At 39.5% G+C, this 26,731-nt stretch overlaps 1 protein-coding gene across 2 annotated transcripts in view; it reads right to left on the bottom strand.

Annotated features, from left to right (window-relative positions):
- Positions 1-11,192: 11,192 nt before the first annotated feature.
- LOC131814332 (organic anion transporter 7-like) overlaps positions 11,193-26,731 on the bottom strand; it is a 34,371-nt gene continuing 18,832 nt past the window's right edge. For both annotated transcript variants that reach the window (XM_059145112.1, XM_059145104.1), the window contains 5 exons: positions 18,658-18,773; positions 17,323-17,537; positions 15,829-15,937; positions 14,926-15,129; positions 11,193-12,714 (listed from right to left, as the gene is read on the bottom strand). In XM_059145112.1, coding sequence (XP_059001095.1) covers positions 12,654-12,714; positions 14,926-15,129; positions 15,829-15,937; positions 17,323-17,537; positions 18,658-18,773 — 705 coding nt within the window. In that variant the 3' untranslated portion in view covers positions 11,193-12,653. The remainder of the gene's footprint in view (positions 12,715-14,925; positions 15,130-15,828; positions 15,938-17,322; positions 17,538-18,657; positions 18,774-26,731) is intronic.

The following is a 26,731-nucleotide window of genomic DNA, read 5'->3' as shown; positions in this document are numbered from 1 at the left end:
CATTCCATTTAGTAAGAGACCTAAGGGATCTTCTTAACGACTCGATGCCTTGTTCCTACCGTGCACTCCTCTCCTGGAAGACAAGGAATTTTTATTTTCTTGCTGTCAGGATGACATCCCTAAACCAGAGTTGCAGTTAAGGCGACGTGAGTGGCTACGGACTTACCAGAGGGTAGATGTTTTCCAAAGCTGTAGTAATAAAAAAAAGAGCCCAGACAGAGGAAGTGAGGGTATTGTGTTCTCACGTGGGATACGATGACAAGATCCATATCTTCCACGTTTACTATAGAGAGTTACCAGCCAAAACACAAGTGATCAATTTCTGTCCTAGAGAACCTGCTAGCAAGGGGTGGCACCAGTTTCCGGATACTTCCAGGATGTGATGAAGGCAATCATATATCTGAGCTGACCTTTGCTCACCTGTGGTTCCCTTCCCAGCAATGTAATGGCAGAAACTGTGCTCACCCCAAGAAGGGTTCCAGGAAATCCTTGGAACACCATCTTCCCTTTCCTTCTGGCTTCAGACCAGAAGGTCAGACCAGTGATCCACACAATCCTGGAGGAACACGGAGAAGCTATTTTCCACCCTGTGCTTTTTTCTCACCTGGAGGCACAAATGTGATGGCTAAAATGGAGAGATTCCCAGCAGGAACTTAAAAGTCATCTGGCTCACTCAGCCCGGGGGACTCATTGCCAAAAATCCAGCCCAGTTGCCTGGAAGGTTGACGAAGCCAAGGAGAATCTGGGCCCAGAAAATCATTTCCCCCGTGGGCTGGAGGTGGAGAGTCAGGCCATAAGCAACTGTGAGGCTGTGGTGAACAAAAGAGGAAAGACTAAGGCCGTAAGGGTTAGATTCTCTGTCCTAAACATGATGATTCGAGCCAGGAAGCCGAGGTTGGTGTTAAAATATAAAGGTACGATTTGATTTGTAGAATATTTATGTTGACTATCTTTTCCTATTTTCCATATTTTTGAAACTCTGACATTTAGGCTCTTGACCTTGGAGAGATTGCCTCTCCCAGGGTTAGCTAAGTCATAGAGCATAAAACTCCCCCGTAAGTGCACCTTTGACACACAAACCACCAACCCAGAGTTCCAACCCCAACCATTTCCTTTATCAAGCTTATATACCACACGAACATTCCTGAACCCTTGCCTAAACCACCCCAGGGCCAGGTTCTGGACAACTAGGGGTCACTGCTATAGCCCAGAGCCTATACTGACCTTACTGGGGGACCTACCCTCTCCTGTTCCCACCAAAACTGCAAGAAAAAAAAAAAAGGTGCTGGGCTATGCTTTCTTCTCTCTGCCTCCGGACTGACCCTGGTGCTCTCCACATAGCCCTCTCCGGCATGCCATGCCTTCTCTTTCTAAGGATCTGTGAGTATAAACCTCCTTCATGATAATTATCTCCAAGTGTGCATGTCTTGCAACACCTGATTAAACCTAATCTCTGGGTACGTTTTAAACACAGTTTCTTTGCAAGGTAATGATTTAAAAGTTATCCTAAATAATGATATGATCATGGAGGTTATAATCATTGTTAAGTTTATTGGGGGGTGGAAGACACATAATGGGACCTTCTAGAGTTTGAGAGTTTTCCCCTATATCTTTATCTGGGTGGTGGTTATATATTCACACATAGAAATATTGATTGAGCTGCACTTTACTGTTTATACTTTTACCTCAGTTGAAATAGAAAACAAACAAGTAAAGGAACTTAAAGCGAAGCCTGTCCATGATTGAAGATGTCAGCATCATCTCCAGTGATGAGCCTTGTGGGGCCATGTGATAAAACTCCTCATGACACAATTTGTTTTGCTTTGGTTTTTTCATCTCTTCCAAACAGCAATTATCTTTGTAGCTTCCTCAGATTTTATTTCAAATCTATCTCTAGAGCGTGTTGTATCCTCTGAAATAACAAACAGAAAAATATCCCTAGTATTTTAATATTTTTCATGAACTGTGTGCAAAGTCTACCTCACAAAGGACAGAGCACAGATTCCTTTATGCAGGTTGGGCATGCAGACTGAGTCACACACAGAAGGGTTTTTTTCTGTGCTGCTTCCAGCTCCTCCTGCATCTCACAACCTTCAACAACAACAGCAAGAAATCGCTGAGTTTCCCCAAAATGTAGGCATCGTATGGTCCATAATGGAGGACGAGATAGATGGCTTGTTTTTCTGTATACTGGAAAATACAGCCATTAAAGATGCATTGGCAAGTGTAGAAGTACCATGTGAATTGGGGGGCTAGGGAGACTGAGGGAAATTATGTAGCGACAATGACATTTTAATGTGAGACTCAACTGGGTTGCAGGGTCTCAGAAGGGGTGCATAGTCTAGAGATTTAGATTTGGGTGGGGACTAAATGAAGAGTAACTAGAGTTATGATCCAATGCTTCATTTTTATCTGATGGGAATGACAGTTTTGGCAATTGAGCTTGGTTCCTAGTTGGCCCCTCTTAGTTTAAAAAAAAAAAAAGTTTATTTTGGGAAAGAGGATAATTTCCTGAGAGCCTATATTATGGTTCTTGGATTTACCTCTTTCAGAAAAATCTTGGCATGCTGTGCTGCATGAATGAGACGGTTCTCAATCTGAGAATGAGATCAGGGGAGAGCTTGGTGTAGTATGATTTACACCCAGATTTTATAACCTGGCCTTATATGATGGCTCTGCAACATGCTAGGTATATACCTTGAGGAAAGTAACAGGACATCTCTAAGCCTCAATCTCTTTGTCACTAAAGAGATGAAAGAATGGTTTCATATCCCCCAAATCAATCAGCATGACACATCACTTTAACAAAGTGAAGGATAAAAACCATGTGGTCATCTCAGTAGATGCAGAAAAAACATTTGACAAAATTCAACATTCATTCATGACAAAAAGTCATAGCAAAAAATTCACAGCTGGGGCGCCTGGGTGGCTCGGTGGGTTAAAGCCTCTGCCTTCAGCTCAGGTCGTGATCCCAGGGTTCTGGGATCGAGCCCGGCATTGGGCTCTCTGCTCAACAGGGAGCCTGCTTCCTCTTCTCTGCCTGATTCCTCCTCTCTGCCTGCTTCTCTGCCTTCTTGTGATCTCCGTCTGTCAAATAAATACATAAAAAATAAAAAAAAAAAAAACCTCACAGCTAACATCTGTTGCATTTCTGTACCCTAATAATGAAGTAGCAGAAAGAGATATTTAAAAAACAATCCATTTACAATTGCACCAAAAGGAACAAAATACCTTGGGATAAATTTGATAAAGGAAGTGAAAAACCTATATTCTGAAATCTATAGGATATTGATGAAAGAAATTGAAGATGACACAAATGGCAGGATGTATCATGTTCACAGATTGGAAGAATTAATATTATTAAAATGTCCATACTACCCAAAGCAATCTACAGATTCAATGCAGACCCTATCAAAATACCAGCCATTTTTCACAGAACTAGGACAAATAATCCTAAAACTCATACAGAACCACAGAAGATCCTAAATAGCCAAAGCAATCTTGAGAAAGAAGAACAAAGCTGGAGGTATCACAATCTCAGATTTTTCAAGATATGTTACAAAGATATATTAACCTGGCTGCTTCTGGCTTTTTTCTCATAGTAGGCCCTCAATAAATGTTTGTTGAGTGAAAAAAACAAAAACAAACAAACAAACAAAAAAACGGTATAGCACAAAAATAGATACATAGATCAGTAGAACAAAATAGAGAGCGAGAAATAAACCTATGCTTGTCTGGTGAATTAATCTATGATAGATGAGGCAAGAATATACAGTGGGGAAAAGAGAGTCTTTTCAATAAATGGTGTTGGGAAAATATATATAGGATTCCTACAACTCAACATCAAAAAAGCCCCACAAATAATCCAATTAAAAATGGGTAGAAGACATGAACAGATATGTCTCCAAAGAAGACATCCAAACGGCCAAAAGACACATGACAAGATGTTCAACATCACTCATCACCAGGGAAATGCAAATCAAAATCACAGGGAGATACCAGCTCACACCAGTCAGAATCGCTGGTATAAAAAAAAAAAAAAAAAAAAAAAGAAATAACAAGTGTTGGCTAGGATGTAGAGAAAACAGAACCCCATTCAGTCTTGGTGGGAATGTAAATTGGTGCAACTACTGTGGGAGACAGTGTGGAGTTTCCTCAAAAAATGACAAATAGAAATACCATATGATCCAGTAATTCCACTACTGGGTATTTACCCAAAGAAAGCAAAAGCACTAATCTGAAAAAATATATGTGTTCCTATGCTCATTGAAGCATTATTTACAACAGGCTAGATATGGAAGCAGCCCAAGTGTCCATTGATAGGTGAATGGATAAAGAAGATGTGGTATATATGAATAATGGAATATTACATATTTCCAGAGATAGAACAAAACCTGCCACAGGTAGACGCTCACTACATCCCCCATAAATGAAAGCGTGTGGATGAATGAATGAATAGGAAACTCTTCTTATGCTGTCTTCTACACGGTCACTAATTTTTCTACTTGCTTTACTCTTCTGAAAAATGGCTGCCATAAGATTCGCTGGACAGGCATAGATTAGTTTTTATTACTTTTCCTTAGACAGAGTGAGACCAGTACACACTTTTTACAATTGTTAATACTCAGTGCTTCCTGCCTCCATTGAGCAAAATATGAGTTTAATACTTTTAACAACAACATATTCCCTTCTAACTTGGCCCAAATGATCTTGAAACCCATTAAGAACCAGGAAAGTGAGCTCGGAAGACCTGTAATCTTACCTTCCGTTCCTGTTATGGATACTAACTAATAAAGATATCAGATTATGTCTTCCCCATGTCCCTATCCGGCTCCCTTGCTCCTCACTCTCATGGCTATGGCATCGCCAACATTCTTTCTGTTCCCGTGTGCAGCCTTTCTAAGCTTAAGTCCTCCTCAAGTTCATTGGTGATAATCAGCCACAGAGTAGACTCTGTCATCCACCTGATCAAAGAAGACAGAGGTGCAGCCAAGTCTCATGTGCCCATATTTCATGCATTCTTTGTCTTGAGATGTGGAGATGCTCAGAAGGTACCTCCCCAAATAGGCTGTTCTGCCCTACTGATTATTTTGAGCTGAAGGCATGTGAGAAACAGCAGATGCAGGAAGAGTTCCAACCTGTCTTTCTACCTGAAAGTAGGTAATGAAATTTCCCATGACAAAGATGTCTTTTCTGTGCCAGGAAGAGAACATTCTTTTTTTTTTTTTATCTTTATTTTTTTTTAATTTTTTTTATAAACATATAAGGTATTTTTATCCCCAGGGGTACAGGTCTGTGAATTGCCAGGAAGAGAACATTCCTATCAGTAGAGACTGGGAGTTGATGCCAAAAAGGACTTATACAAACTTAAAAAAAAAAAAAAACCCTCATAATAAAATAGCTTTTACCCTTAATTTCCCCACATATTTTCTATTCACTGTCTCACAAATTACCACCCCCAGCCTCAGTCTCTTTGTTTCGTCTCATTGCCATGATTTACTGCTTGTGTGTGTGCATGTGTAGTCAAAAGGTATATATATATGCCTTTAGGGCTATTGGATTTTTGAAGCTTCATTTTCCTTCCCCTTTGCTTTTTTCCCCTCTTTTCTCTTAATTTTCTTTCCTGTTTTTCCCATTCTTCTTCTGAAAACTCCCATGTACCTATAAAAATATAGATAAATTTGTGTGTATTTCTCCTACTACTCTGTCTTATGTCAGTTTAATTCTCAGGCCACCCACAGAATCTAAAAGGGTACAAGGAAGTTTTCTTCCCCAGCAGCTAGATGTTTTTCCTCTCCATCGAATACCCACCCCTGTTCAGTTATGCTGGAAAATATTTGGTTTACTTCTTCCTGTACCATAACTAGAAAAATATGACAACGACGCCTCCATGCAGTGCAACTTCATTGCTTAGGATAAAGACTTGGAGTTGTATTGGCTCCCCTTTTATTCAGGGGAGGTGTCAATTTTAGTGAAAATAAGTGCAGTGTGCCTAGTTAAATTTGTATTCAAATGAACAGTGAATAACTTTAGTAAAACTATTTTCTATGCACTACTTTGGACATACTTATACTAAAATATTATTTGTTGTGTGCCAGAAATTTGAATTGAATGGGACATCTTGTATTTTATCCAGGTAGAACATAAGAATACAGAACCTCAAACAAGTTGAAATGTCACACAAGCAAAGAATAATTTTCAGAGTATCTATGTGCCATGAAACATTTGAGGTATTATTATTTTAAAAAATTGTTGTTTGTCTGAAATTCAAATTTAATTTAGTGTCCAAAGATATTACCTGACAACCTTGTCTGTTCAGCTTTTCAAATCACAGATTAGTAAAGAACATGCTCAAGTATTTATCAAACAGAATCCACATACGCTGATTCCATGCATCTTTCATTCCAGGATCCTCTAAGACTAAGAGAAAGCTTATTCCTTAAAGACAGAAAGATGACAAATAATGGCACAGAAACCACCAGCTGGAAAGTACACCAACCTTGAATGGCAAAAGCCAGACCTCGTAAGATTTTACATCCAAAACTACTGATACAGATTACCAGAGTCACTTCCGTGCTTGGAACAGGGGCACTGTCCATTCTGTAACCAAAATAAAACAGACAGGGTTTGAAGTTCAAGCAAAGGCGGGATGTCAAAGTCAGAGTCAAGGCTTGGAAAGTGCCCAAGGCCAAAAGTGTTGACTTACTGAGCATAACACTGTTTGTAAAGATGGTCATGATAGAAAGTCCAGCCAAGAACCACAGTGAGCAGGAAATGAGGCAGCCGAGCTGGCAGAAACACTTGTTTTGTGTCCTAATGTATGGTCTATGCTGGAGAGCATTCCATATGTGCTTGAGAAGAATATATTTTCTGCTGCTGTTGATGGGATGTTCCCCACATGTCTATAGAACACTTAGGTCCATTTAGCATAAAGTATACTCTGAATTCATTATTTCTGTATTGATTTTCTGTTTGGATGATCAATCCATTGTTGAAAATGGGGTATTTAAATCCCCTACTATTGGGGCGCCTGGGTGGCTCAGTGGGTTAAAGCCTCTGCCTTCGGCTCAGGTCCTGATCCTAGGGTCCTGGGATCGAGCCCCACATCGGGCTCTCTGCTTAGCGGGGAGCCTGCTTCCTCCTCTCTCTCTGCCTGCCTCTCTGCCTACTTGTGATCTCTGTCTGTCAAAATGAATAAATAAAATCTTTAAAAAAAATTATTTAAAAAAATAAATAAATAATAAAAATAAATAAATCTCCTACTATTATTGTTTTGCTGTCTACTTCTCCCTTTATATCTGTTATATTTGCTTAATTTATTTAGGTACTATGATGATGGATGCATATTTTTTCATAATTTTATTGAGATATAATTGGCATACAGCACTCTGTAAGTTTAAAACATATAACATAGAGACTTGAATTACATGTATTGTGAAATTACCGCAATAAATTTAGTTAACGGCAGTTGCTTCATAGAGACACAAAAAGAAAAAAAAAATTTCTTGTGATGAAGACTATTTTCTTAGCAATTTTCAAATATATCATACAGCAGAATTAACTATAGCCACCCTGTTGTATTTATTTATCCCCGGTATTTATTTATCTTACAACTGGAAATTATTGCATTTGACCACCTCCATCCAATCCCTCCCACTGCCCCACATCTGGTAACCATAAATGTGATTTCTTTTTCTATGTGTGTTTTTTGTTTTGTTTTGAGTCTACATTAAGTGAGATCATACAGTATTTGTCTTTCCCTGTCTGACTTAGTTCACTCAGCACAATGCTCTCAACATCCATTTATGTTGTTGCCAATGGTGGGGTTTCCTTCTTTTTTTCTGGCTGAATGGTATTTCATGCTACTTCTTTATCCATTCATCCGACGATAGACACTTAGGTTGTTTCCATGTTTTGGCTGTTGTAAATAATGCTGTAGTAAACGTGCAGGTACAGATGCCTCTTCAACACAGTGTTCCTTGTTTCCTTCAGGTATATATCCAGAAGTAGAATTTTTGCATTGTATAGTAGTCTTATTTTTAATTTTTTGAGGAATCTCTTCTGCCTCTCCATATAAACTTCAGAATTAATTGTTGATATTTACAAAATAATCTGCATAGATTTTGATTTTGATGCATTGGATCTATAGATCAAGTTGGGAAGAACTGACATCTTGAGAGTCCTTTTAATATTGTGTAGGAATAAGGAAGGTATCATGCAGAGTCTCCAGGAAGCAGTTTCTAATCTGTGACAGTGAGCACGGCTCATTATTTTCTTCTTTTTACCCAATCATTTATTGCTTCTATGATCCCAAAGGAGGCTTGGGCAATAATAATCTGGATGACATTGTATATGACTCAAGGTCAGTGTCTCAGATCAGGGTTCATGATAAAATTTTTAATCATCATCAAAAGGCTTGAATGCATTACCAATGATTTCCTTTCTCCAAACTCTTAGATGTAGCCTCTTTCCAGTCAGGAATATGTAGAGTGACCCTAAAGTTTTCATACTCAGTGGGATACTTTTGACATCAAAAGTGGATGTTATTATTAGGCAAATAGTTAGGCAAACAGGATTACTGGTTACTCAAGGAATAAAGGAATTTGAGCTATTGCATTAGATATGCAAAGAGAAAGGATTCAAGGAACCAATGCTGAGCAGGTTTGTCTAGGCTTGGACTGGTGTTTAAATGGCAAAACTGTGATCACTGTGGTAGTTGTCTGAGTCCCAGAAGCCCATGTCCAAACCCTGAGTCAACCCCCCCGCCCCAGGGTGTTTTAAAACTTATTTCTACAAGGGCACCAGCATGGGTGTTGTACCAGCAGTGGACTGAAGTTGGGGTCTGGTTTGTTCAAGAGATTTAAAGCATGAAATTTTTAATTGCCTTGTTTATATCTATACATTTAGATATTCAGCATTTTAAAGAAGTGAGAAAAATATGAGACTACACATCTTTGAATATTGGATGAAAGGGATGTATTCTGCTGCTGTTGGGTAGAATGCTCTGGTCTACTAAGTCCATTTGTTGTAGAGTGCATTTCAATTTCAGTATTTTCTTATTGATTGGCTGGCTGGCTGTTCTATCCATTGCTGATAGTAAGTTATTAAAATCTCTTATTGTTATTATATTGTCTGTTTCTCCCTTAAGTTCTGTTTTTTTTTTTTTTTTAGGTTTTTTTTTTAATTTGTCAGAGAGAGAGAGTGAATGAGCGCACAGGCAGAGAGAGTGGCAGAGGGAGAAGCAGACTCCCCGCTGAGCAAGAGCCGGATGTGGGACTCCATCCCAGGATGCTGGGATCATGACCTGACCCAAAGGCAGCCACTTAACCAACTGAGACACCCAGGTGTCCCCCTTTAAGTTCTGTTATTAATTGCTTAATATATTTCAATGCTTAGGTATTGGAAGCATATATATTTGTGATACCTATATCTTCTTGATGTATTGATCTCTTTGATATCATATAATAACCTTTCTTTGGTCTTCTTTTACCCTTTTTGGCTTGAGGTCTATCTTATCTGATGTAAGTGAGGCTATGCCTGCCTTGTCGTTTCCACTTGCTTGGAATTTATTCTTCCATGCTTTCACTGTCTTGTGAGCAGTATATATTCAGGTAATTTTTAAGTCCATTCAGCCACTCTGTGCCTTTTGATTTGTGAGTTCAAGCCATTTCATCTAGGGTAATTATTAATACGTAAGAATTTACTACTGCTATTCCATCTTTTGCTTTCTGTTTTTGTTTTTCCCATGTTTCTCTTTCTTGTTTTTTGTCTAGTTTAGTAAATTGGTGGTTTTCCATGGTGATTTTCTCAGTCTCCCCCTTTATTATGTTTTGTGTCTCTGCTCTAGATTTTTGCCTGGTGGTTACAATGAGGTCTACAGAATACATCTCATGAAATAATCCTTTTTCCGCTGATAGCCATTTATCTTCATTCACTTATCAAGTATCCTTCCTTTTACCCTTCCTCTTTTATATCTTTGATGTCATAATCATTTTTTTTTTTTTTGAGAAAGGGAGGGGAAGAGGGAGAGAATCTTAAGCAGGTTCCATGTCCATCATGGAGTCTGATGCTGGGTTCGATCTCATGACTAGAAGATCACCACTCGAGCTGAAAAAGAGTCTGACGCTTAACCGACTGAGCTACCCAGGCACCCCTCATTTCCTCTTTGTATCCAAGGTTCCCAGCATACTGCTTGATGATTATTATATGCCAAACAAATGATTGCTGGATTAATTAAAGATTTTTAGAGTTCTATATAATGACACTATCCAGTGTTTTAAGCAGTTCCATAGTAAGTGTTATTTTATAATCCTGCCATCAATTAACAAATTTCTATTTACAAATCTTTGGTCTTTTGGAAAATAAAAGTTGTTTTTTTAAATTTAATTTTATTTTTTCAGTGTTCCAAGATTCACTGTTTATGCACCACACCCAGTGCTTCATGCAATACGTGCCCTCATTAATACCCAACACCAGGCTCAGCCATACCCCACTCCCCTGCCCTCCAAAACCCTCAGTTTGTTTCTCAGAGTCCACAGTCTCTCTTGGTTCTTCAGTGTTTTATTTTCGCTTGAACGTCTTTAAATTCCAGTGGTTTTGTACAGGTTTGCATTATTATGAGACCTTTTTCTTTTTTTTTTTAATTATGTTCAGCTAGCCACTGTATAACACATCATTAGTTTTTGATGTAGTGTTCAATGATCCATTAGTTGCAAGACTTTTTTCTTTGAAAATTATATGCTTTGGGTTTTTTAAAAAATATTTTATTTACTTATTTGACAGAGAGAGAGCGATCACAAGTAGGTAGAGAGGCAGGCAGAGAAAGAGGGGGAAGCAGGTTCCCCACTGAGCAGAGAGCCCAATGTGGGGCTCGATCCCAGTACCCTGAGATCATGATCTGAGCTGAAGGCAGAGACTTAACCCACTGAACCACCCAGGCACCCCTGCTTTTTCTTTTTTGACTATTTAATCTTGAATTATGTACTTTTCATGAATATTTATTAGATATACATATTAATATAGAACCATTTTGAAAATTTTTAATTTGTCTTTTGCAATTTTTTAGTGGGGGGAGCAGAAGGAGAAGGAGAATCTTAAGAAGCCTCCACACCTAGCTTGGAGCTTGACCCAGGGCTGAATCTCACAACCTTGAGATCATGACCTGAGCTGAAATCAAAAGTCGGACACTTAAGTGACTGAGCCACACAGGTGCCTCTGAAATTTATTTTTGATAATTCCTTATAATATTTTTAAATGGTTCATTATCCTTTTTAAACTTAGAATACAGAGACTTACAAAAAAAGAAAATAAAAATCTCATAAAGGTACACCACTAGAGATTTACAGCTTTTTATAATTTTTATGAGTATTATTCTAGATTTCTCTTATATCTCTAGGGCTGGACCAACAGAGGTTTTAAACGAGTATTTAGGCATTTAGATTTCTGGCATTTGCTTTACTATGCAGAACACTTTTGTAACCCCAAGATTTTGTAGCCAGGTTTTGTATTGAATAACATGGTTTAATTGTTCTATATATCTTTTTAATCACATGGAGTATTCTTTTGGTTTAGGGAATGAAGTTTAAAAATTAGGCATTTATTTATTTATTTTTAATTTATTTTAAAAATTTTATTTATTTATTTGACAGAGAGAGACACAGCAAGAGAGGGAACATAAGCAGACGGAGAGGGAGAGGGAGAAGCAGGTTCCTCGCTGAGCAAGGAGCCTGATGCAGGGCTTGATCCCAGGACCCTGGGATCATGACCTGAGCCGAAGGCAGATGCTTAACAACTGAGCCACCCAGGCGCCCCAGGCATTTATTTATAAAATCATATAATGGTAATTATTATGTAATTACTTATTTCTGTCAGTGATTTATGATACCCTTAATCATCATAAATCATTGATAATGATTTGTTGATAATGATAATGATCAATGAATCATTGATAATGAAATCACTGATAATGATCAAACTTCAAGTGTCAACTATGCTACCTTATCATTCTGGACTTCTTTGGATTTGTAAAGGCATCTGCTATTGTGTTTTTGACCTATTGCGTCTCATTCCAGCATATGTTGCCCCCAAAACCTACCTCATCCTCCCTCCATGAGCCTCATTTTTCTGAATCATTTTGCCTATTATTAATTTGTAGATACATATGGAACTCTTTTTGGAGTTGTCCCCAAAGATGGAGTTTTCCATTGTAATTACTCCAGCAATTACTCTACCAATTAACTGGGGCAAAATCTAAGTTTTTAAATTCTATTCTACCTCTCTGTCCAGAAAGATGCTGGATGTCTATAATTTTGCACATATTTTACTATGATTCCTTTAAAAGATATTATGACTTTGAATGTATAGAATTGTCAAATCACTAAGTGGTGTACCTGAAACTAATAGAACATTGTATATCTACGAGACATCAAGAATAAAAAAACCTTTTCAAGTATTAGGGCTTTCCCCAAACTTCTCATTATGATTAACTGTAGCTATTGCATAGTTACTTAGTTCTGCAATTATAAAAGGGATCCATGTTTCCTTTATAGCTTTTTGTTTTGTTTATTTTACAGATCTTTCCAGTATCTGGGGATGATCTTGACTTTCCTTCCTCTGTCTTGTTCCTTGATTAAGCAGTTCATTACTGGAACTCCTTAAAACTGTGTCACTTTCATGAAGGTATCTTCCTTCTTTGTTTTTCTTAGGCCTTCTTTCCTGGTAAAAATACAATGAAACCAACAAAGAAGCACAAAAATGAGAAGACATCAAGTCAACATATAGGTCCTGCATTCTTTAAAACAAACTGATTCTTGATCCATCAATTTTGATTAAAACCAGGACCCCTGCCTGAAGGATCTGAGTAAATTCTGGGAAGGCAGCTTCCATAGTTTCAACTCCCACTCTCACCTTTGGAGGCCAAAGGATCTGGAGGCCAAAGGGATTTGAAAGAGGTAAGGGCGATATACAAAAGTTTAAAAATCCTTTCCGATTTTTTTTTTTTTTAAGATTTGATTTATTTATTTGACAGACAGAGATCATAAGCAGGCGGCGAGGCAGGCAGATAGAGAGGAGGAAGCAGGCTCCCTGCTGAGCAGAGAGCCCGATGCGGGGCACAATCCCAGGACCCTGGGACCATGACCTGAGTTGAAGGCAGAGGCTTTAACCCACGGAGCCACCCAGGCGCCCGTTTTCCAATTCTTGATCATTTAAAAATTTTTTAATTTTTTAAACTTTTAAAAATTTTTAAAAATTTAAAAAATTCTTCAAAATTTTAAAAGTTCAAAAATTTTTGATCAATTAAAATGCCTATATTTTATTTATTTTATTTTATTTTTGAGTAGGCTCCATGCACAGCATGGAGCCCATTTAAGCCCATGGGCTAAACTCATGATCCTGAAATCAAGACCTGACCTGAGATTGAGAGTCAGATATGTAACTAACTAAGCCACTCAGGCACCCCTTTCTTCCTTCTTTCCTTCCTTCCTTTTTTAGTGGGCCCCATGACCCAAAAAATGCCTATATTTTAAGTTGGGTTTTCTTCAGTATCCCAAAAGGACAAGGACCCAAAAAGAAATATATCTCGCATGTGCTATATCTCCAAATATGTTTTTGAGAGCATCTGAAATTTTGTTTGTACATGTATCTTAGTCATTTGTGAAGCTACTACGATCCATAAAGCAAGAAAATTCATGGTCTTACCATTTTTAAAAACTCAAAAATTAAGATGCCCATATGAAAATTTCAAAGTTAGACAGTACCATGTATATGAAAGAACAAAGAAAACAAAATCTAATACTAACAATTTTTTTCACTCTGTTTTCCATTTAACCTTACAGGTCAAAGACTTTGGTTGAACTTCATAACAACTGTTAAAGTAAAAATGTCAAGTAAAAAGGAAGCCCTCCATCTGAAAGAAGACTGAACAATTATGCCTTCAACCTTTAAAGGGTTGAAACCTTCCCAGAAATCTGCCATGGTATATGAGGTTTCCCTCTGATTAATTAAACTTGTTATTTGTTTGAATGCACCAGCATTCAAGATAATAAAATTTCTTGTTCTGTGTAAAACCAACCAACCAACCAACCAACCAACCAACCAACCAATATTTACTCCTCCTTTCCCACTTTTCTCAACAGTTGCATTCCCAGCAGAAACCAGCAGCTGGTCTGGATCTCACAGGCAGCCCAACAAGACTCTTCCCCTGAGGTAGATTCAGATTCTTCAGTGACCAGGGCAGTCCTCAGACACTCGGGGGAGCTCACTGCACTCCCCCAGCTGGGGGCTGCTGGGATCTGAGGGATGAGATCCTGGTGTCTGGATCTGTGTGTGTCTATGAAATACCTTCAGGGTGTGTTTGTCACCCTAAGGCACCTAATTTTGGCCTCTGGGCAGAGCCAGTCTGTGTGACCTGGGGAGCCACGGGGTGTCTAAAGTCAGTGTGAAGAGGTATGGAGCTGTAGCTAAACCAAAGGCACTGACCAGATGACATATGTCTAGGTCTAAATCTTTCCCTGGGAGGGGCAGCTGGCTGGCTCAGTTGCTGGGCAGGTGACTTGGTCTTGGGATCATGAGTTCAAGTCCCATTTGGGCATATAGCTCACTAAAAATAAAATAAAATAAAACTCATAGGGGCACCTGGGTGGCTCAGATGGTTGGGTGTCTGCTTTCAGCTCAGGTCATGATCTTGGAATCTTGGGATCAAGCCCTACGATGGGCTCCCAGCTGGGCAGGGAGTCTGCTTCTCCTTCTCCCTCTGCCTCTCCCACTGCTTGTGCTCTTTCTCTCTTTAATGAATAAATCAAAAAGATTTTTTTTAAATTCATAAATCTTTCCCAGGGGACAGTGATCCTGAACGGTGTCTTGCCTTCCTCGTCACAGACCTAGAGCACACGGTTTCCCTAAGTGGCAGCCAGGGGGTCTACTCACTCCTTTTCCACATCCTGGATGAAGTCAGGCAGAGGCCGATTCCTGGTTTCAGGAAGGAGGAGAACAGCAAGTCCAGAGAGGATGGGGAAGACTCCATACATGATCCAGGGCAGGTGGGGAGAATACACAGTTAGGATCATCAAGAGGGGAGCCATGGCTGCTCCAAAGTTAGAAGCAATTCCCAGGATTCCTGTCGCTGTTGCCCTTGGAGTGCAAACAATACAAACACAGGTATAAATCCACGCAGGTAATTTGTGATTTATTATTTTGTCTAAATTATGGGAGATATCATAATAGTGTTTAGATACATGAAGGTTGACGATATACTCTTACATTTCAAATATGCTGTCATGTTTGCTAGCAATTTTTTTCAAGTGCATAAGTGCATTAGCACATACTTTCATCATTTAAAAAATACTCTTATCCATACCATCTACCATTGAGTGGTTCTGTAGATTATTTGGGATGGTATGTTAAAAAAGAACACAGTGCCTTGCCAAAGTCAAATTTTAATAAATTTTAGTTTAAATTTAGGTTGTAATTTTTGTTACTATTAATACTATTATGGTCGCTTGGGTAGTTCAGTTGTTAAGTGTCTGCCTTGAGCTCAGGTCATGATCCCAGGGTCCTGGAATCGAATTCTACATCAGGCTCCCAGCTCAGCAGGAAACCTGCTTCTCCATCTCCCTCTCCCACTACCCCCGCTTGTATTTCTCCTCTCTCTCTCTCTCTCCCCCTCTCTCTCTGTCAAATAAATAAATAAATAAATAAATATAATCTTTTTTTAAAAAAGCTATTATAATTGATGCTTCTGATAACTCACCAGTGTTCTTTCCACTATAAATGTTAATTAGCTGGGGAAGGTCTGTTTTGACCCTGCTAGAGCTTCCATGAGATTTGTACCTGATTATGGTAGGGATTAGTTCATTTCCATGGGCAGAAGAACTCATGAGAGCTGCAGAAGAAACTCCTACTCCCAAAGTTGACAAAGTAACACGCAGAGTCTGCATTTCTGGAGAGGAAGACCAGCGAGACTCAGGAAATCAGAGCTAAAAGAGTCACCATCCACCAAATAACAAATGAAAAAGATAATTGGACATGTTTGCATGTGTTAAATACATTGTAGAAAAAGTGCACAGAGGCAGAGAACGTGGAGTGACTAGTAGCTGAGAAATGTGACTTATCTGTATGTTACAACTTAAACAGAGAATAAAAAACCCGAGTTATTTTATTACCTCTCCCTTACACATCAGAGATTTGCCAAAGATGGAGAGGGGAACATGAGTTCACTTTCATTTATTTTGTCCAGTGTCTCCTCTGCCTTTCATGTATAAAGTGGGACTCCATATGAACAATTACTGAGGAACGTAAAACTCATCAATGCCCTTGAGGAGTTTAAAACCTGGGTGCACACATGATATTAACGTGGGGCTAGTATTGCGGCAGAGAGTAATAAGACATTTGTATCATGTTCTGGATAAGCTGGAGACTAGCTTGATCTAGAGCAATATTTGAAGATTTAAGAATAAAGACCTGTGTTAGGGGAACAATTGTTGGACTTTGGAAACCTCTGAAAGGAAATCTCAGAGTCCATTTTCTACTCAATAATTTAAAAAGATATATCATGAGAGTGTTACAACATTGGAGTACACTTGTGGTCAAGCAGCAAACATGCATCAGTGCACACATCCAAGATGAGGGTAGAGCTACCAGTCTGGGATCCTGTAACATACACAGTTATGCTGGGAATTAGGCAAAGCACGGGACCACCACCGTTCCTCTATTCATTACATAAGATCATTTAATTTAGTAAAATAGATTCTAAGAGAGGCTTTAACTGCTTCACTCCTTGTTCCTAAAGCCTGCTTCTCTGCTTGAAAACAAGATACTTTTATTTTCTTGAAATCAAAAGTCTTCCCTAAACCATGATTGCAGTGATGGTGACCTAATACAAGACACACAAGTGAATATAGGTAGACATCAGGGAGTAAATTGTCACCGAAGCTGTAGTAATAAGAAAATAACCAGACAGCAGAAATGAGGGTATTGTGTGCTCATATGAGATAAAATTAATATATATTGGACATGATACTGTCATTTACAATTACAAGTGTGATCGGTCAAAGCCAAAAGGGCAAGTGATTAATTGGTCTCCTAGAGAAACTTTAAGGAAGATACAGTACCAGATACTTCTCAAATGTGATAAGGATAGCCATACGTCTGCACCAGCTCTTACTGAGCTATGACTCTTTCCCAGCTGCATAATGGTAGAATCTGTCCTAAATCCTCAGATCAGTTTTGGGGAATCATTAGAGCCATATTCTCCCTTTCCTTGTGTGAGTCTAGTCCCTAAGTCCCTGAGATATTTCTTTTCTCCAACCTGTGCTCTTTTCTCACCTTCAGGCAGAAACGTGGTGGTTAGAATGAAGATTCCAAGTAAGAACCCGAAAATCATCTGGCTTACTCGACGGCCCATATGATTCAGGGCCAAAAGGGCAATGTAATTGGCGGGGAGGCTGACCATGCCAAAGAGAACCTGGAACAGGAAAACATTGTTCCCAATGTGCTGGAGGTGGAGAATCAGGCCATAAAAGGGCATGTAGGTTGCAAATCTGCAGGGAACAAAAGAAGAAAGATAGATGTCATTACGTTTAGACCCTAGGTTCTACAGACCACAATCATAAATATCATCAGACAGGCAGCCAGTGGTTGGTATTCAAGCACAAAGGTACGGTCTGTTTTGTAGAATATTCTACGTGGTGGTGATTTTAAAACTATCACAAAATATTGCATAAATTGGAGGTTATAATGGTTACTTTTTGGTAACAATTGGTGGGTGAGGGTATTCTTAAGAATATACAATGAGGGAAGCCCCTGGGTAGTTGAGTCAGTTAAGCATCTGCCTTTGGCTCAGGTCATGATCTAGGAGTCCTGCTCAGCAGGGAGTCTGCTTCTCCTTCTGCCCCTCACCCTGTTTGTATTCTCTCTCTCTCTCAAATAAATAAATAAAATCTTTTTTTTTTTTTTTAAAGAAAGAATACTGGGGCGCCTGGATGGTTCAGTGGGTTAAAGCCTCTGCCTTCGGTTCAGGTCATGATCCCAGAGTCCTGGGATCAAGCTCCACATAGGGCTCTCTGCTCAGCGGGAAGCCTGCTTCCTCCTCTCTCTCCCTACCTGCCTCTATGCCTACTTGTGATCTCTGTCTGTCAAATAAATAAATAAAATCTTAAAAAAAAAAAAAAGAAAGAATACATAATTCTTATGAGGCACTCAAGGGTTTTAGAGTTTTTTCTATATCCTAATTTGAGTGATGGTTGCACATTTACATATTCAAATATCCATCAAGCTATATACATTGGTGCACTGAAGAATTTTTTTAAAGTTTATTTAAGTGATCTCTACACCCAGTGTGGGGCTCAAGCCAGACATCCCAACTCTTTGTGATTTTATCTCCATTGACATGGAAACTAATAAGTGAAGAAACTTAAAGCTAAAATCTCTACTGTGATTGAAGTTCACAGCTTTCATTTCCATTGGTAAGTTGACCTAATAAACAAAACTCATTGCACAATTAGTTCTGGGTCAGTCTTTCTGTAACTAAAAAACACAATTATCTTTGGCTTCCTCACGTTTTATCTCCAAATCTGTCCCTACAGCCTGTTGTATCCTTTGATAGGAATAGATTCATGTCTCCACTATTTTAATATTCTTCATGCACAGTGTGAAACCTACCTCACGAAGGACAATAAACAGATCCTTCTGCGCAGGATGGGAGTGTGGAACAAGTCAGGCACGGAAGGTTTTTCCTGTGCTATCTCCAGCTCCTCCTTCATGGTGGATCTCAAAACCTTCAACAACAACCGCCACAAGAAACTGTTCAGTTGTCACACAATGTGAGCATTAGGAGCGCCCCCCCCCCTACAGAGGATAAGCTAGACCACTTGCTGTTATATTTAGGAGGAAATCAAGACCTCAGAAAGACACTGACATGTGAAAGGTGAATTAGGGAGTTGAAGGAGCCTCGGGAAAATAAAAGAATTTTTAAACACAAGATCTGAGTGGGCTGTCAGGCATCAGAAAGGGTGTGTATGTTAGATATTCAGATCAGGAAGGGAATCAAATGTGAGTTACTTGGATTAAGGTCCAAAGCTCCATTTATGCTAGATGGGCATGAAAGACCTGGACGTTACGTTTGGTTCTCAGCCAGCCATCCTTTGCAAAGAAGCTGTTTACCTCAGGAAAAATGACATTTCCTGAGAGCCTTTATTTTGGTTCTTCATTCAGTATCTTTGAGGGAATTCCTGGCATATTGTGCTTCCATGAAGGTGATGCCTAGAATTAAATCTGAGAATGAAACCAGGGTGGCATCTTGATGTAGAATAACTCATACCCAAGTTGGTTATAATCTGGAGTTGCTTAATGGCCCTGCAGCATGCTAGGTGTATACCTTGCAGGTTATTAAGTATTTCTAAACCCCGATCTCTCTGTCATGAAGAAGGAGGAGGAGGAGGAGGAAAAGGAGGAGGGGGGAAGGGAGGAGAGGTGGAGGACAGGAGGGAGGAGGAGGGGAGGAGAGGAGGAGGAGGAGATGGAGAGGGAGAAGAAATAGGTAGAGAAAAATAATAGCACCTTTTCATGAAGACTTTCTACCCATACATTAGGTTATAAATACGTAGATGGAATTATATCCAGCAAACCTCAAATACTTACTTACTAATTATTCCAATAATATTGACTTAATTCTCATCCTGCCTTTACAAGTGAAACAATACCATGAAGTCCATTGGAAAAATTCCATGAGGAAGGGAATTTAGAGAAATGTAAGATCATCTAAGTGAGGACCTACCAGATTAAGAATGTCTTTTTCTTTCTCTTTTTTTTTTTTTTAAGATTTTATTTATTTATTTGAGAGAGAGACAGTGAGAGAGAGCATGAGCGAGGAGAAGGTCAGAGAGCGAAGCAGACTCCCCATGGAGCTGGGAGCCTGATGTGGGACTCCGGGATCATGACCTGAGCTGAAGGCAGTCGTCCAACCAACTGAGCCACCCAGGCATCCCAAGAATGTCTTTTTCAATTGCAGAGCTAGTTCAAGCAGCAAAATGCTGGCTTTGTGCTTTTGGAAGAGAAGAGTCAAGACAGCATCTCCTTCCTGCAACTAACACCAGAAACTCATGAACACAGGTCATTGTCATAGGCAGTACTCTAAGGATGGGCTCCAAGCATACCTTAAACTTGGGCCAAATGAGGGCTGCCATGCCTGTGAGACTGGCCTAAATCATATCCAGTATCAGAGTAAACGTCTGGGAGATGCTGATGGGTTATTTCACACTGGCCATTCACTTTTGGTGAGCAGAGATGTGAGTTGTATTTCCGGAAGAATTTAGGGAGGTGATATCAGGTCATTTATGGGAAGTCAAGGAGCAACTCGTACCTGGTAAAATTCTTAATTAAGAAAGAGGAAGCCTATATTCAAATGGGAGCCTGCTGGATCTTTGTTTTTTTAAATTAATCTTTTCTTTTTCTCTGATTGTCCTTTGCTAGTTAAAAAAAAACACAACTATTTGTGCCCATCATAATACCATGTGGGGGTGAAAAGCATGAAACTGCCCATTGTTGTCCTGGAATTAGCAGGTACAAATACACAAAAGCCCTTCGTTAAATTTTTAGATAGTTTGTAAAACAATCACCGTGATGCTGGTGGCTTTTGTTGACAATGGTGGTAGTATTCATACTACAGAAATTGATGATCACCACAAATTTGAGATCTATGGCTTTTTTCTCCCCTCCTATAATGTTAGGTGTTAAACATTTACTAGCACACCACTGGGTTGGCCCCTCTTCCGCCATTTGGACTGCTCTCAATTGGAAATTTAGTCATATCCCTGCTTGGTTTAAACCTGGCTAGTTTTACCTCAACCTGTAAGGCCCATTTCAAATGTAACTCCATTCAAGTAGCTTTCAGCTCCTGCACATCTGTAATCCAGGCTATGTCCTTCTCTCGCTATTCACATTCCACCCTTGCTTTACTTCAGAGAGGCTTTAGCAAGCCCACAACCTGGCCCACCTCTTCATGAAGCTGGCAGTGGATCTACCTGCAGACCCTGGCAAAAAGTTCACACATCCATGAGCCCAAGGAGCAGACCCACTGATCAACCCTGCTAACTGGCTTACCCAGAATCTCCAGCCAAGATGAGTGGTGAAAGGCTTTTCCTGCTAAGCAGACTGTAAAGACTGGAAGACGCTACTGCTTCTTCAAATGCACAAATACCCTGGGATGATGGGTATTAAGGAGGCCACATGGTGAGAGGAGCATGGGTGTTACATGCAACTGATGAATCATTGAACACTACATCAAAATCTAATGAAAATTTTCAATTTTCCAAACCCCAATGAGATATCAACTCACACCTGTCAGAATGACTAAAATTAATAACACAAGAACCAGGTGTTGGCAAGGATGTGAAGAAAGGGGAATTCTCTTACATTGTTAGTGGGAATGCAAACTATTGCAGCCACTCTAGAGAATAGTATGGTGGTTCCTCAAAAAGCTAAGAATAGAATTACCCTATGATCCAGCAATTGCACTACTAGGTATTTACCCAAAGTGTACAAAAATACACATTCAAAGGAGTACATGCCCCCTGATGTTTATAGCAGCATTATCAACAACAACCGAACTAGGGAAAGAGCCCAAATGCCCATCAACTGATGAATAGATAAGGAAAATGTGGTATATAGGTATGTATGTGTGTGTGTATGAGTATGTATATATATATATATATATATATATATATATATATATATATATTTATAAATACTACTTGGCCATCAACAGAATGAATTCTTGCCATTTGCTATGATATGGATGGAGTTAAAGTGTACTATGCTAAGGAAAATAAGTCAATCAGAGAAAGACAAATGCTATATGATTTCACTCTTTTGTGGAATTTAAGAAACAAAATGGATGAACATTTGGGAGGAGGAAAGGAGAGAGAGAGGGAAACAAATCATGAGACTCTTAAGTATAGAGAACAGGGTTGATGGAGGGAAGTGGTTGGAAGATGGGAGGGATGGGTAATGGGTATTAAGGAAGACATGTGTTATTATGAGCACTGGATATTATATATAAATGATGAGCCAATGAACTCTTCTCCTGAAACCAATATTGAACTGTATGTCAACTAACTAGAAATTTTTTTAAAATGTAGTCCAGAAATAAAAGCCTGACACCAGATGCCTTCACAGGTGAATTCTACCAAACATGTAAGTTATGAACACTGATCCTCCTCATTCTTTTCCAAAAAATAGAGTAAATACTAACAGATTTGTTTTATGAGTGCAGTATGACTCTGAAACCAAAGTCAGACAAAGACGCCATAAGGAAAGAAAACTACAGGGTAGTATCCCCAATGAACATAAGTGAAAAAATTATCAGCGACGTATTAGCCAGCCAACTTCAACAGCACACACAGGCTGCACACATGACTCAGTTGGATTTATTCCTGGGATGCAAGGATAATTCAACATATGCATATTTTTAAAATTGTGATACACCACATTAACAGAATGAAGGTTAGAAAACATTGAAGGTTAGAAAATATATGATCATCCCAATAGATGTAAAAAAAGCATCTGACACCATTCAACCCACATCCATGATTTTAAAAACTTTCAAGAAATAAGGAACTTACCTTAAAGGTCATATATGAAAAGCCCACAGCTAACATTATACTCAATGGTGGAAAACTTAGAGCTTTTCCTCTAAGATCTGGAACCAGACAAGAATGATGCTTTAATTCAACATAGGATTGAGAAGTCCTAGCCAGAGCAATTAGATAAGAAAAAGAAACAGAAGGCATTCAAACCAGAAAGGAAGAAAAAAGATTATCTCTGGTGGCAGATGACATGATCTTTTATGCAGAAAACCCTAAAGACATCTCCAAATTTTGTTAGAAACAATACATGAATTCAGTTTCAGGACACAAGAGCAAAATACAAAAATCGGTTGCATTTCTATACACCAGCAACAGACTATCTGAAAATGAAATTAAGAAAACAATCCTGTTCAGGGCACCTGGGTGGTTCAGTCAGTTAAGCATCCAACTCCTGATCTCAGCTTAAGTTTTGATCTCAGGATCGTGAGTTCAGGCCCTACACGGGGCTCCACCCTGGGTGTGGTATTTTTTTAAAATCCTGTTTACAATAAATTCAAAAGTAATAGAGTCTTTAGAAATGAGCTTAACCAGAGATGAAAAACTTGTATATTAAAAATTATAAACACTGAAGAAACAAATTAAAGCAGGCAAATAAAAAATGGAAAGATATCCCATATTCATGGATTGAAAGAGTTAATACTGTTAAAATACCCATAATACCCAAAGTGATCTATAGATTTAATAAAATCCCTATCAAAATCCTAATGGTATTCTTTACAGAAATAGAGAAAACAATCCTGAATTGATGGAAAGGATTTAAAATAGGCGGGATTCAGGAATCTCCAAAGTTCTAGGAGCAGGAAGTCCAGGAAGAAGAGTCTTGTAGTAGGTATGGCCAGGTCTGGGTACTTGCCTCTTGGATCAATCAACTTTAACCAACTTTTACCTCTGTCAGTTGACTCATTCTCAGATCATCTATTGGCCTTGTTCTTAAAATATGTTGGCAAAAAAAAAAAGCTTGCCCCATGCCTAGGAAAAGACAGGACACCAGACTGAGGGTTCCACCAGACTGTTTTATCCAAAGGTAAAGAGGTGATTCCCTAAAAGAAAACTAGGTTGCAATCAGGAAGTACAAATAGTTAATGGGCAGCTCAAAATCAACAGTGGCTGCTAGAAGTTGTCAGCACCAAACCACAAAAGGCTTAGTGGGTCATATGGAGGGACGTTGACTTTTATCCTAAATTCAAGAGAGAACCTATAGATGTTGTTAGGCAGGAGAAGGTGGTTTAGAGGATCAGGCTTATGTTTCTAAAGTATCCTCTGGCTGTTTTCGGTCCCCCCCCCCTAAAAATTTAATTTATTTGAGAGAGAGCATGCACAAGTGGGGGGAGGGGCAGAGGGAGAGAATCTCCAGCAGACTCCCCACTGAGCACAGAGCCTGATGGGGATTGAGTTGGACTCGATCTCAGGATCTTGAGATCATGACCTGAGCCAAAACCAAGAGTTGAATGCTTAACGGAATGAGCCATTAAGGTGCGCCACTCTAGCTACTTTCTGAGCAAGGGATGAGTAGAGAGCAACAGTGGAGGTGGGAGAGAAACTAGGCCAGAGGGAAGAAGGATGTGGACTATAGTGGTAGCAGTGGAGTTGAAAAATGGCTGGATGGATTCAAAATACATGTGGAGAATATATATATATATATATATATATATATATATATATATATATATAGTCTATGCGTTAGTGTTATTCTTTTTTTTTAAGATTTTATTTCTTTATTTCTTTTTTTGACAGAGAGAGATCACAAGTAGGCAGAGAGGCAGGCAGAGAGAGAGAGGAGGAAGCAGGCTCCCCACTTGAGCAGAGAGCCCGATGTGGGGCTTGATCCCAGGACCCTGAGATCATGACCTGAGCCGAAGGCAGAGGCTTAACCCACTGAGCCACCCAGGCGCCCCTAGTGTTATTCTTTATACAGTCTTAATGTTTTTTAAATTTTGATTTCTGTTTTCCTCACAAGTGATTCACATATGTGAATGCTATAAAATGCATCAAATCCTTTAGAATGAAGTATCAAATAAATGTTTTTAAAAGAACAAAAAAAAGAAAGAACCAATCCTGAGTAGTCCAGGGTGGCAACATAGGAAGACCCTGAACTCACCTCCCTCATAGAACACACCGATCTATATCTCTTTATAGAGCAATTAATCCTGGAGAAGATCTGAGGGATGACTGAACAGCTTCTGCACAAGAAAAGATAGACCACGCAGAGAATTGCAAGAGAAATGGAGACACAATAACAAAGGGAGTTCCCACCTCAGACACTGCAAACTGCAGTGGGACTATGAGCAGACTTGTTGCCCTGGGGCACAGAAAAAAAAAGCCAGTTTAAAAGAGCATATGAAATATAAAAGGTTAAGCCCTACAACTTTGCCAAATGGCAGGGGAGCTACTGGAACTCTTTCCAGGTCAGAGAAGTTGGCAAGCACCAGGGTTTACATTTCCTTACAACCTTGACAGTGCAGATGGAGCAGGGTCCAGGCAGCTTCACCAGTCTACTGTCTCAGTAAGCCCTGGACCCCTAGCCCACACCAGCCTGCTATCCCACCAAGGTGGCCCAGTGTGGTGCACACCAAGACACCTCTGACCAACACTCATTAGTGCTCCAGCTGTCTCATCTATATGACACAGGTGCAAAGCCCTTTAGAACCCTCCAGGCCAGCACCACTCTGTTTCCAGATGACTTACCAGGGAATCCCCAGTGTAGAGCACCCCAGGACCTCCCACTCTAAACCCCCCTTTGTCCCAAATGATTTTCCAGGGCATCTCCTGAGTGAACTTCCCTGGACCACCTCTTCATCTGCACTGAACTCACGTCAGTTTCCACCGGCCTTCCACAGTGTCCCCTGCACAGAGTGTCCTGGGACTCCCTAGCCTGCACCCACTTCAGCTTCAGAACTCACAGAGAGAACCAATGAAAGAATGTGCAGAGAGACCAGAGAATACCCCAGCTTGTCACCGCTTAAGATTCAGCTATCCTGCTAGGATGTCTTCTGCATGGAGAGCCCCCAAGAACCCCAGGCTTGCATTCACTTCAGCTCAGCTGTCCTTACAGGGAGCCCTCTGCATGGAGAACCCTGGGACACCCTGGCCCATGCCCACTTCAGCGCCAGGCAACCCACCAAGGACAGTCCCAAAACAGAATCCCTTGGGTCCCTAGCCCACACCAGCCACAGCTCTAGCCATACAGCACAAGTAACCAGGTACAGAGAGTCTACACAGGCAATAAGCATACACAGGATGATTCCTTCAAGTTTAGGAGAAGTAGGTGTTCCACATAATTCATAAAAACAAACACAAAAATCCAAGAAAAATTAGGAGACAAAGGAATATGCTCCAAATGAAAGAATAAGATAAAACCTCAGAAGAGGAACTAAATGAAATGGAGATAACCAATCTACCTGATAAGTTCAAAGTAGTGGTCATAAAGATGCTCATCAGACTGGAGAGAAGTGTGGATGAATTCAGTGAGAACTTTGACAAAGAGATAGAAAAAAAAAATATATAAAAAGAACTAATCGGGGATAAAGAATATAAGAACTGAAATGAAAAAGACACTAGAGGGAATAAACAGTAGATTAGAGGATGTAGAAGAGCATGTCAGTGATCTGGAAGACAGGATAATGGAAAACACACTGAAAGCAACAATAAAAAAGAATTTTTCAAAAATGAGGATAAGTTATGGGATCTCTTGAATAACACCAAGTGAACAAACATTCACATTATAGGGGCCCCAGAAGAAGAAAAGAGAGGAAGGGGCAAAAAAAAAAAAAAAAAACCCACATTTATTTGAAGAAATAATTGCTGAGAAACTCCCTAACCTGGGAAAAGAAACACATATCCAAATTAAGGAAGCCAGAGAACCCCAATTAAGATGAACCCAAGGATTTCCACACAATGATACAATAATTAAAATACCAGAGATTAAAGATAAAGAGAGAATTTTTAAAGTAGCAAGAGAGAAGCTACTAGTTACATACCAGGAGGAACCCCATAAGACTATCAGCTGATTTTTAAGTAGAAACTTTGCAGGCCAGAGGGGAGTGGCATGATGGCATGATAGAGTCAAAGTGTTGAAAAGAAAAAAAAACCCT

Source organism: Mustela lutreola, chromosome 1 (genome assembly GCF_030435805.1).
Source record: "Mustela lutreola isolate mMusLut2 chromosome 1, mMusLut2.pri, whole genome shotgun sequence".
NCBI classification, from domain to species: Eukaryota; Metazoa; Chordata; class Mammalia; order Carnivora; family Mustelidae; genus Mustela; species Mustela lutreola.
Note: the sequence above shows the minus strand (reverse complement) of the source record. Positions and strands in the feature narration are given on the sequence as shown.